Genomic DNA, 12,839 nt, shown 5'->3' with positions numbered 1-12,839 from the left:
ATGATGCCATTATCTTGTGAAGTGCAAAAGTCCCTCCTACAGCAAAGCACCCCCACAACATGATGCTGCCACTCCGTGCTTCACGGTTGGGATGGTTTTCTTCAGCTTGCAATCCTCCCCCTTTTTCCTCCAAACATAACAATGGTCATTATGGCCAAACAGTTCTATTTTTGTTTCATCAGACCAGAGGACATTTCTCCAAAAAGTACGATATTTGTCACCATATGCAGTTGCAAACCGTAGTCTGGCTTTTTTTTATGGCGGTTTTGGAGCAGTTGCTTCTTCCTTGCTGAGCGGCCTTTCAGGTTGTGTCGATATATGACTCGTTTTACTGTGGATATGGATACTTTGCTGCTGTTCTGGGATTGATTTGCACTTTTCGCACCAAAGCATGTTTATCTCTGGGAGACAGAACGCGTCTCCTTCCTGAGTGGTAAGACGGCTGTGTGGTCCCATGGTGTTTATACTTGCATACTATTGTTTGTAGAGATGAATGTGGTACCTTCAGGCATTTGGAAATTGCTCCCAAGGATGAACTAGACTTGTGGAGGTCTACAATTGTTTTTCTGAAGTCTTGGCTGATTTCTTTTGGTTTTCCAATGATGTCAAGCAAAGGGGCACTGGGTTTGAAGGTAGGCCTTGAAATACATCCTCAGGTAAACCTCCAATTGACTCAAATTATGTAAATTATCCTGTCAGAAGCTTCTAAAGCCATGACATCATTTTCTGGAATGTTCCAAGCTGTTTAAAGGCACTCACAGTCCACTTTGTATGTAAACTTCTGACCCACTGGAATTGTGATATACTGAATTATAAGTGAAATAATCTCTGTAAACAATTGTTGGAAAAATGACTTGTGTCATGCACAAAGTAGATGTCCTAACCGACTTACGAAAACCAAAGGTTGTTAACAAGAAATTTGTGGAGTGGTTGAAAACGAGTTTTAATGACTCCAACCTAAGTGTATGTAAACTTCCGACTTCAACTGTATCTGTAGGAGTGAACAATTTTATTGAAAGGGGTGGTGTACTTAATAACCTGGCTACTGAGTGTATATTTCCCAACTCGGATGAAATTACTTTTTTTCTTCAAATTCCTTTATTATTATAATTGTTTTTTGAGTGTTTGAAGTAAATATAGTAAATATTATTAATGAGCCCTGTCTAGGTCTGCTTCTGCCTTCTGAGACACAACAGGTGTAGACCTTACAGTGAAATGCTTACTTACAAGCCCATAACCATCAATGCAGTTAAGGAAAATAACTGTTGAGTAAAAAATAGATAAGTAAAATACCAAAGAACAAAAATATATGTCGTCACATTAAAATATACATTTATAATTTGTCCTGCCTAGTGTGATAGACCTACCTCTAGTTTTTTTTAAAGGGATAGGTTATCCCTCTCAGGGTCAATAACAAAGGAAAAACAACAAAAACACTTGCCATCACTGTGTTAATTGAAAATAAAAATGAATTTGATTATTTAGGAATTAGGCATCTATAGTACAGATGCAGGCATACAACCACTGAAGTAGCCTACAGTTCTATTATATAGCATACAACCACCGATAGGGGCGCACTGGTTTTCTCCCACGGGGACAAAACGGGCAGCTCACTAAGAGCAGGGTGGTATAATGACTTGTAACATCAATGCAATATAGGCACCAGTAGAGCCAAAGCGAGTGCGTCCATTTATCGGCTACATGTTCAGTTGGCCTAGCTAAATTTCTTGTACATTCCACCTTGGGATTCAGTGAATATCTTTAATGCATCTTTCTTTCGACACCAAACCCACCACTGGTGTGCGTGGGCAAAGAGCTCTATCTTCATGTCATCTAACAAATGTAAATGCTTGGAGATTGCTAAACAGCATTGGCACTTGGATTGGAATCAGATCACATGAAAAGAGCTATTTTACATACAATATAGCTCAGTATGTATTAATTTTATACAGGGTGCCAATCATTTTTGACCTGATTGTATGTCTCTCAGGGCATTCATGCCTATGTGAACCTGCAAAAAGGAAACGTGATACTAACATACATCATAAGTAAGTAGCCTAGGACAAGACTTGGCTTGTGCAAGCCTGAACAGCTCATAGGAGCAGGAGCCTATTTAGTGTTTTTGTAGCGTGAGAATGCTTGATTACCATTACTCCCAATCTACTGTGCATTTGGAAAGTATTCAGACCTCTTGACTTGTTCCACATTGTTACATTACAGCCTTATTCTAAAATGTATGCAATTGTTTCCCCCCCATCAATCTACAAACAATACCCCACAATGACAAAGCAACAACAGGTTTTTAGACATTTACCACCCCACCCCGCAAAAAAATATAGATTTAATATACATAGGTGTTCAGACCCTAAACTCAGTACTTTGTTGAAGCACCTTTGGTAGCGATTACAGCCTCGAGTCTTTTTGGGAATGACGCTACAAGCTTGGCACACTTGTATTTGGGGAGTTTCTCCCATTCTTCTCTGCAGATCCTCTCAAGGTCTGTCAGGTTGGACAGGGAGCGCTGCTTGCACAGCTATTTTCAGGCCTTTCCAGAGATGTTGGATCAGGTTCAAGTCCAGGCTCTGGGCTGGGCCACTCAAGGACATTCATAGACTTGTCTCCTGCGTTGTTTTGGCTTAGTGAACCTTCACCCCAGTCAGAGGTCCTGAGCAGGTTTTCATCAAGGATCTCTGTACTTTGCGCCGTTCATCTTTCCCTCGATCTGGACTAGTCTATCCAGTCCCTGCCACTGAAAAACACCCCCACAGCATTATGCTGCCACCACCATGCTTCACCGTAGGGATGGTGCCAGGTTTCCTCCAGACGTGAGGATTGGCATTCAGGCCAACGAGTTCAATCTTGGTTTCATTTGACCAGAGAACCTTGTTTCTCATGTCCTGAGAGTCCTTTAGGTGTCTTTTGGTAAACTCCAAGCAGGGTGTCATGTGCCTTTTACTGAGTGGCTTCCATCTGGCCACTCTACCTTAAAGCCCTTATTGGTGGTGTGCTGCAGAGATGGTTGTCCTTCTGGCAGGTTCTCCCATCTCCATAGAGGAACTTTGGAGCTTTGTCAGAGTCATTATCAGTTTCTTGGTAACCTCCTTGACGAAAGGCCTTCTCCCCTGTTTGCTCAGTTTGGTCCGGCGGACAGCTCTAAGTAGAGTAACTTCTTCCACTTAGAATGATGGAGTCCACTGTGTTCTTGGGGATCTTCAGTGCTGCAGAAATGTTTTGATACCCTTCCCCACATCTGTGCCTCAAGACAATCCTGTCTTGGAGCTCTATAGACAATTCATCTGACATACACTATCAACTGTTCAACCTTATATAGACAGGTGTGCCTTCCCAAATCATGTCCAATCAACTTACCACAGGTGGACTCCAATCAAGTTGTAGAAACATCAAGGATGACCAATGGAAACCAGATGCACCTGAGCTCAATTACGAGTCTCATAGCAAAGGATCTGAATACGTATGTAAATAAGGTTATTTATTTTTTTGCGAAAATGTCTAAACCTGTTATCGCTTTGTCATTATGGGGTATTGTGTGTAGATTGATGAAAACATGCATTTAATACATTTTAGAACAAGGCTGTAACTTAACAATGTGGAAAAGAGGAAGGGGTCTGAATACTTTCCGAATGCACTGAAGCTCTAATGCTGAGAGCCAAGCAGAGACGCATTGGGTCCCATTTTTACAGTATTTGGTACGACTCGGCAGGGGATCTAACTCCCAACCTTCAAACCACAAGAACACTGAGTTGGTTTGCATACTGTGCATTGCTGAAATTATTTTTAACCGAAGTGCTGTCTCTGTACATTTATCTGGCACTAAATGGAATAGAAACAGCTGATTGGCATGGCCAGCATGTTCCAACCCAGGATTACAACTTCCTGTTTTGACCTCCCAATAAACCCCCCCAAAACTCTTCAGTTGAAAACGAGCTCACCCGATGACATGTTTGATGGGGCGGGGGTGGAACAGGATGAGACCTTCAAACTTTTTCTAAACAAACTGACTGTTAACCATTTCACCAGCTTACAGGAAGCTGTGGTCGATGGCTTCGGTATGGGAGCGAGCCGGTAGGGGCGACACACAGAAAACCAATAGTAGTCTCTAGCTGTGATGATAGGTTTTCCGATTTTTAAACAAAGATTTCTCAATTACACAAACTCACCCAATGAGAGGCAAGAGGCAGAGAAGGAAGAAGAGTCTTCCAAAAACAGAGCAACATGGATATGCAACTAAATTAACATAATGAATATGCCCCATTGACGAAAAATACAGCAGTAGTCATTCATAGGGTTCTACGGTGTGATCAGACAGAACTGCAGACCAGTCCTCCACAAAGAGCTGCTTTCCTGTTTTTCCATTGACAACACCATATAGGGTATTCAAACAACTTGAAGGGTATTCATAACATTTATATGAGGACCAGTAGAGGTTTGATTCACATTCTTTATATACACAGACGGTCAATAACCCATGCAAGAAGTAGTAGTTCTGTTATGGTTCAAGGCATTCAACTACTCTTCTCTCTGAGGTTTTTAAATTCACCCAAACATACACAGGGTTGAGCCATTGGCAACGTCTGTTCGAGCAAACAGAGGCTCCTTTCAGCATTGCACAAAGAGCCAGGTATGCAGTATGTGAGTATGTGACTGTTAAAATGCAAACACTTCACTATACCTGACCACACATCATGTTGCCCACATTGTGTTGTTAGTTTACATGCCATCCGTGTAAAGAGAATTTTGAAGAAGTCCAGGCGACTGCTCCATGAGCAGTGAAGAGAACACAGAGAGACAGAAAGCGAGAGACACAGAGAGAGGTGAGAAAGCAGACACCACCAATAGGATATTTCAGATGAAGGTAATATAGTTCCAAGGACCCTGGCTGCAATGTAATGCAGGCCTATGTCAATGAGGCATAGTTTCTGTGGAGGTCAAGACTTCACTTGTGAAAACAGAAGGCATGTAGATGCACACACACATTACATTGGAGGTTGACCGATTACGATATTTCAATGCCGATACCGATTATTGAAGGACCAAAAAAAACTGCTACCGATTAATCGGACGGTTTTTATATATATATTTGTAACAATGACAATTACAACAATACTGAATGAACACTTATTTTAACTTAACATAATACATAAATAAATAATGAAACATGTTCAATTTGGTTTAAATAATGCAAAAACACAGTGTTGGAGAAGAAAGTAAAAGTGCAATATGTGCCATGAAAGAAAGCTAACGTTTAAGTTACTTGCTCAGAACATATGAAAGCTAGTGGTTCCTTTTAACATGAGTCTTTAATATTCCCCGTTAAGAAGTTTTAGGTTGTAGTTATTATAGGAATTATAGGACTATTTCTCTCTATACCATTTGTATTTCATATACCTTTGACTATTGGGTGTTCTTATAGGCACTTTAGTATTGCCAGCGTAATCTGCTGGGGCAGCCTAGTGGTTAGAGCGTTGGACTAGTAACCGAAAGGTTGCAAATTCGAATCCCCGAGCTGACAAGGTACAAATCTGTCGTTCTGCCCCTGAACAGGCAGTTAACCCACTGTTCCTAGGCCGTCATTAAAAATAAGAATTTGTTCTTAACTGACTTGCCTAGTAAAATAAAGGTAAAAAATAAAAAAACAGCGCTGTGCATCCCACATTGCTAAGAGCTGCTGTTTGAATGAATGCTTACAAGCCTGCTTCTGCCTACCACCGCTCAGTCAGACTACTCTATCATATATCAAATCATAGACTTAATTATAATATAATAAAACACACAGAAATACGAGCCTTAGGTCATTAATATGGTCAAATCCGGCAACTATCATTTCAAAAACAAAAAGTTTATTCTTTCAGTGAAATACGGAACCGTTACATATTTTGTCAAACGGGTGGCATCCATAAGTCTAAATATTGCTGTTACATTGCACAACCTTCAATGTTATGTCAGAATTATGTAAAATTCTGGCAAATTAACGATGGTCTTTGTTAGGAAGAAATGGTGTTCTCAACGAGCCAGGCGGCCTAAACTGCTGCATATACCCTGACTGTGCTTGCACAGAACGCAAGAGAAGTGACACAATTTCCCTAGTTAATATTTCCTGTTAACATAAATTTATTTTAACTAAATATGCAGGTTTAAAAAATACATGTGTATTGATTATCAGAAAGACATTGATGTTTAGGTACATTGGAGCAACAACAGTGCTTTTTTTGCGAATGCGCTTGTTAAATCATCACCCGTTTGGCTGTGATTCGATGATAAATTAACGGGCACCTCATTGATTATTTGCAACGCGGGACAAGCTAGTTAAACTAGTAAAATCATCAACCATGTGTAGTTAACTAGTGATTGTTAAGATTGATTGTTTTTTACAAGATAAGTTTAATGCTTGCTAGCAACTTATAGTGGGGCAAAAAAGTATTTAGTCAGCCACCAATTGTGCAAGTTCTCCCACTTAAAAATATGAGAGGCCTGTAATTTTCATCATAGGTACACTTCAACTATGACAGACAAAATGAGAAAAAAAATCCAGAAAATCACATTGTAGGAATTTTAATAAATTTATTTGCAGATGAAAATGCAGATTAATCGGTTGACCTCTACACTACATGTTAATGTATGTAAATTGTAGTTTTTTCTGTAATGTATTTTTCTTTATATGTTGGACCCCAGTAAGTGACATAAGGTGAAAGATACATTGTCTCAGCAGATTGCTTCTGACACCACAAAGTAGTGTCACTAGGTTGTTAGCAACTCACACCCATGTTAACACTTCTCAGGGTGAATATTATATGATGACAATGTGACCCAGATACATTAATGGCCAAATATGATTTGGTACTTTTCAGTGACTGTAATATTGGATAGATGCTCAGCAAGGTTGGCTATCAACCTTATTCAAACGTATGGAAGGAAGAATGTTAGCCTACCATCTTAGGTTTATAGGGTTAACTAAATTGCTACAAGTTCCTCATATTATTTTATGTATGAGGTGGATCAGCCTGGTCTCACAGACCAGTCAGTAGTGGTAGAATGGCACTGAAGAGGATGGTTGACGTTTTTTTGCATTGTTTGTAACTTATTTGTACTTAATGTTGCTGCTACCATCTCTTATGACCAAAAATAACTTCTGGATATCAGAACTGGGATTACTCACTACGGACTGGAAGAAGCTTTTTCCTTTAACGAGTCCGACGAGAAAGATATACTGCTCTCCCGGGAACAGGCTCAGATCCACTTAATTTGCGTGAATTAAAGATGGAGGAAAAGAGGACGCAGATCAGGCTGCCTTTTGAGAATCTGTAGCGAGTAAACTCCCATTGCCATCAATTCTACTTGCGAACATGCAATCATTGGAAAATAAAATGGATGACCTACGATTACAATTATCCTACCAACGGGACATTAAGAACTGTAATATCCTATGTTTCACCGACAATATAGAGTTGGAGGGATTTTCAATGCACCCTCAGAACAAAGAAGCTGCATCTGGTAAGACGAGGGGTGGGGGTGTGTGTCTTTTTGTCAATAAGAGCTGGTGCGCGATGTCTTATATTAAAGAAGTCTCGAGGTATTGCTCGCCTGAGGTAGAGTACCTTACGATAAGCTGCAGACCACACAATCTACCAAGAGAGTTCTCAGCTATATTATTCGTAGCCATCTGTTTACCTCCGCAGACCGATGCTGGCACTAAGAGCACACTTAACCAACTCTATAAGGCCATAAGCAAACAAGAAAATGCTCACCCAGAAGCAGCGCTCCTAGTGGCCAGGGACTTTAATACAGGCAAACTTCAATCAGTTATACCAATTTTTTTACCAGCATGTCACATGTGCAACCAGAGGAGAGAAAAAAAAAGAACTCTAGACCACCTTTACTCCACACACAGAGATGCATGCAAAGCTCTCCCCCACCCTCCATTTGGCAAATTCGACAATAATTCTATCCTCCTGATTCCTGCTTACAAGCAAAAACTAAAGCAAGAATCATCAGTGATTCGCTTAATACGGAAGTGGTCAGATGGCGCGGACGCTACACTACAGGACAGTTTTGCTAGCACAGACTGGAATATGTTCCGGGATTCATCCAATGCTATTGAGGAGTATACCACCTCAGTCATCGTCTTCATCAATAAGTGCATCGACGACGTCATCCCCACAGTGACCATGCGTATATATCCAAACCAAAAGCCATCGATTACAGGCAACATCCGCATCGAGCTAAAGGCTACAGCTGCCAATTTCAAGGTGCGGGACACTAATCTGGACGCCTATAAGAAATCCCGCTATGCCCTCAGACAAACCATAAATCAAGCAAAGCTTCAATACAGGATTAAGATTGAATCCTACTACACGGGCTCTGACGCTCTTCGAATGTGGCAGGGCTAGAAAACTATTACGGACTACAAAGGGAAACCCAGATGCGAGCTGCCCAGTGACGCGAGCCTACCAGACTAGCTAAATTCCTTTTATGCTCGCTTCGAGGCAAGCAACACTGAAGCATGCATGAGAGCACAGCTGTTCTGGATGACTGTGTGATAACACTTTTGGTAGCTGATGTAAGCAAGACCTTTAAACAGATCAACATTCACAAAGCCGCGGGGCCAGATGGATTACCAGGACGTGTACTCAAAGTATGCTGCGGACCAACTGGCAAGTGTCTTCACTGACATTTTCAACCTCTCCCTGACTGAGTCTGTAATACCGACATGTTTCAAGCAGATCACCATAGTCCCAGTGCCCAAGGAAGCAAAGGTAACCTGCCTAAATTATTATCACCCTGTAGCACTCACGTTGATAGCCATGAAGTGCTTTGAAAGGCTGGTCATAGCTCACATCAACAGCATCCTCCCAGATACCCGAGACCCACTCTAATTCGCATATCGACCCAACAGATCCACAGATAACGCAATCTCAATCGCACTCCACACTGCCCTTTCCCACCTGGACAAAATAACAACCTATGTGAGAATGCTGTTCATTGACTACAGCTCAGCATCCAACACCATAGTGCCCACAAAGCTCAGCACTAAGCTAAGGACCCTGGGACTAAACACCTCCCTCTGCAACTGGATCCTGGACTTCCTGACGGGCCGCCCCCAGGTGGTAAGGGTAGGCAACAACACGTCTGCCACGCTGATCCTCAACACTGGGGCCCCTCAGGGGTGTGCACTTAGTCCCCTCCTGTACTCCCCGTTCAACCACGACTGTGCGGTCAAATACGACTCCAACACCATCATTAAGTTTGCTGACGACACAACAGTGGTAGGCCTGATCACCGACAACGATGAGACAGCCTATAGGGAGGTGGTCAGAGAAATGTCCACATTACCAACGATTCATCATGGTCCAAATACACCAAGACAGTCGTGAAGAGGGCAAGACAAAACCTTTTCCCCCTTCTCAGGAGACTGAAAAGATTTGACATGGGTCCCCAGATCCTCAAAGTTCTACAGCTGCACCATCGAGAGCATCCTGATCCGTTGCATCCCCGCCAGGTATGGCAACTGCTAGGTTTCTGACCGTAAGGCGCTACAGAAGTTGGCGCATATGGTCCAGTACATCACTGGGGCCAAGCTTCCAGCAATCCAGGACCTATATAAATAGGCGGTGTCAGAGAAAAGCCCATAAAAATGTCGGAGACTCCAGTCACCCAAGTCATAGACAGTTTTCTCTGCTACTGCACGGCAAGAAGTACCGGAGTGCCAAGTCTGGAACCAAAAAGGCTCCTGAACAGCTTCTACCCCCAATCCATAAGACTGCTGAACAATTAATAAAATGGCCACTGGACAATGACATTAACCCCCCTCCATTTATTTTGTACACTGCTGCTACTCACTGTTTATTAATGCATAGTCACTTCACCCCTACCTACATGTACAAATGACCTCTAACCTGTACCCTCGCACACTGACTCAGTACCGGTACCCCCTCTATATAGCCTCGTTATTGTTATGTTATTGGGTTGCTTTTCATTATTTTTTACTTTAGTTTATTTGGTAAACATTTTCTTACCTCTTCTTAAACTGCACTGTTGGTTATTAAGGGCGTGTAAGTAAGCATTTCACGGTAAGGTCTACACTTGTTGTATTCGGCACGTGACAAATACAGTTTGATTTGATTTAGCATAGTAAACATTCAAATTAGTATGATATGTAACCATACCAAACGTAACACAAGACAGGTTACTTGAGGCAAAAAACGAAAGGAGGGTCTTTGGTCAGGGTGGATGGGTGGGTGTATAATGTGAACGTATAGCAACCAAAAGGTTGCGTGTTAGAATCTCATCATGGACACTAGCATTTCAGCAACTTTGCAACTACTTATCATGTTAGCTAACCCTAACCCCTAGCAAGCTAACGTTAGCCACAAGAAACTGCCATTCGTAACGCTTCATACCTTTTGCAAATTTGTAACATATTGTACATTTAAAAATTCATAACATATCATACAAATTGTAATTTGTAACATTATATGAAATGGATGATGGGCATCCAAAAATGTATACATACCATATGAAACGTGACATGCATACTAAAAGGAGCATCTTGGGTTTACATAAAGAATAATATTAAATGCTTCGGGACCAGGTTGCAGAGGTGGATAGACTGACTGAATTGTTGAATGCTTGTTGACAATGTTATTATCTTCAGTGTTGTAGTAAGTAGACATTTACCTTTTACAATTACCTTGTCAAATATGCAGTTTGTATTCTGCATGCTGCTGCCTGCAGATAGACACCTCACTCTACTCCATTCACAGCCTACACTGTCCCTTACAAAAATATATAGCACTTTTGAAACTGAAGTAAAAGTGCAGTAACTGCAGTCCACTGTAGTATTTTGGAATTAGAATAACTGTAGAATAACTGCAGTCACACTGCAAAATTAGTTGTAAAAAAAAAAAGTATTTTGGAAGCAGTATTTGCAGCATATTGCAGTTAACTCCGCTTTAACTGCAGTTATACTGCATTATACTACAGTTAAACTGCACTCTGACTGCAATCTTTTTTCGTAAGGGGTTGGTGAGGCTAATTGTGTTCAGCTTACATTTCACGAACCAGCATAAAACGCTGACATACACAGTCCAAAAATAGCCCAACGAATCTTACCATAAATTCCGGGGTTTCGGTCAAGTCATCCGTGGGAATAGTTAGAAGGAGAATGGCTACAATCCCAAACAGTAATAGCGCAACCGAAGCGAAAATATGACAGCGTCGCTTGGCCATTGTTAAAAATTGAGCAGTGCTCTTCTTGCAGATGAAATCCACAATGCGTGCGCTGCCTGATTTGGCAGTTAAGGCAAGTGAGTTTGGATAACAGCTTGAGGTAACTACACATTGGGTTTGGCTTCATACGAAGCATACTTTAAGTCACTTCGGCGTGACTTTCAATTACTTATTTACTTCCCATCACAAAACCCCACAGATAGAACCATTGGTAGTGGGGCTGGGAAGTGCCTCACAATAAGATATTATCACTTTTACTTTGGCGATAGCATATGTATTGCCATTCTACATGTATCACGATTCTATGTGGGTTGTTCCAAAAATTAGGTGCCTTTTGAGTTGTGTAAATTGGTGGGGGAAAAAATATGTATTTCATGGAATTTAAATTGCAGTTAAAATCTTGCACATTGAACAAAAATATAAACACAACAAACTTTGTCACATGCCCGAATACAAGTGTAGACCTTACCGTGAAATGCTTACTTACAAGCCCTTAACCAACAGTGCAGTTCAAGAGGAAAATATTTACCAAATAAAGTAAATAATAAGTGACACAATAACATAACAATAAGGAGGCTATGTACAGAGGGTACTAGAGGTTGACCAATTATGATTTTAACCCCGATTCCGATTATTGGAGGACCAAAAAAAGCAGATACCAATTAATCTGCCTATATATGTGTAATAATAACAATTACAACAATACTGAATGAACACTTATTTGAACTTACTATAATACATATAAAAATCTATTTAGTCTCAAATAAATAATTAACCATGTTCAATTTGGTTTAAATAATGCAAAAACAGTGTTGGAGAAGAAAGTAAAAGTGCAAAATTCATCATGTAAAAAAACTCATGTTGTAGTTCCTTGCTCAAATCAAATTTATTTATATAGCCCTTCGTACATCAGCTGATATCTCAAAGTGCTGTACAGAAACCCAGCCTAAAACCCCAAACAGCAAGCAATGCAGGTGTAGAAGCACGGTGGCTAGGAAAAACTCCCTAGAAAGGCCAAAACCTAGGAAGAAACCTAGAGAGGAACCAGGCTATGTGGGGTGGCCAGTCCTCTTCTGGCTGTGCCGGGTGGAGATTATAACAGAACATGGCCAAGATGTTCAAATGTTCATAAATGACCAGCCTGGTCGAATAATAATAATAAGGCAGAACAGTTGAAACTGGAGCAGCAGCACGGCCAGGTGGACTGGGGACAGCAAGGAGTCATCATGTCAGGTAGTCCTGGGGCATGGTCCTAGGGCTCAGGTCCTCTGAGAGAAAGAAAGAGAGAATTGGAGAACGCACACTTAGATTCACACAGGACACCGAATAGGACAGGAGAAGTACTCCAGATATAACAAACTGCCCATAGCCCCCCCGACACATGAACTACTGCAGCATAAATACTGGAGGCTGAGACAGGAGGGGTCAGGAGACACTGTGGCCCCATCTGAGGACATCCCCAGACAGGGCCAAACAGGAAGGATATAGAACATGAGAACATATGAAAGCTGGTGGTTCCTTTTAACATGAGTCTTCAATAATCCCAGTTAAGAAGTTTTAGGTTGTAGTTAATTATAGGAATTATAGGACTATTT

At 41.2% G+C, this 12,839-nt stretch overlaps 1 protein-coding gene across 1 annotated transcript in view; it reads right to left on the bottom strand.

Annotated features, from left to right (window-relative positions):
• Positions 1-11,471, bottom strand: part of LOC135544416 (ectonucleoside triphosphate diphosphohydrolase 2-like) — a 31,754-nt gene extending 20,283 nt beyond the window's left edge. Inside the window, exon 1 of the mRNA XM_064972010.1 lies at positions 11,128-11,471. Coding sequence (XP_064828082.1) covers positions 11,128-11,244 — 117 coding nt within the window. The 5' untranslated portion in view covers positions 11,245-11,471. The remainder of the gene's footprint in view (positions 1-11,127) is intronic.
• Between the last annotated feature and the right edge of the window lie 1,368 nt (positions 11,472-12,839).

This window comes from Oncorhynchus masou, chromosome 8, assembly GCF_036934945.1.
Source record: "Oncorhynchus masou masou isolate Uvic2021 chromosome 8, UVic_Omas_1.1, whole genome shotgun sequence".
Lineage (NCBI taxonomy): Eukaryota > Metazoa > Chordata > Actinopteri > Salmoniformes > Salmonidae > Oncorhynchus > Oncorhynchus masou.
Note: the sequence above shows the minus strand (reverse complement) of the source record. Positions and strands in the feature narration are given on the sequence as shown.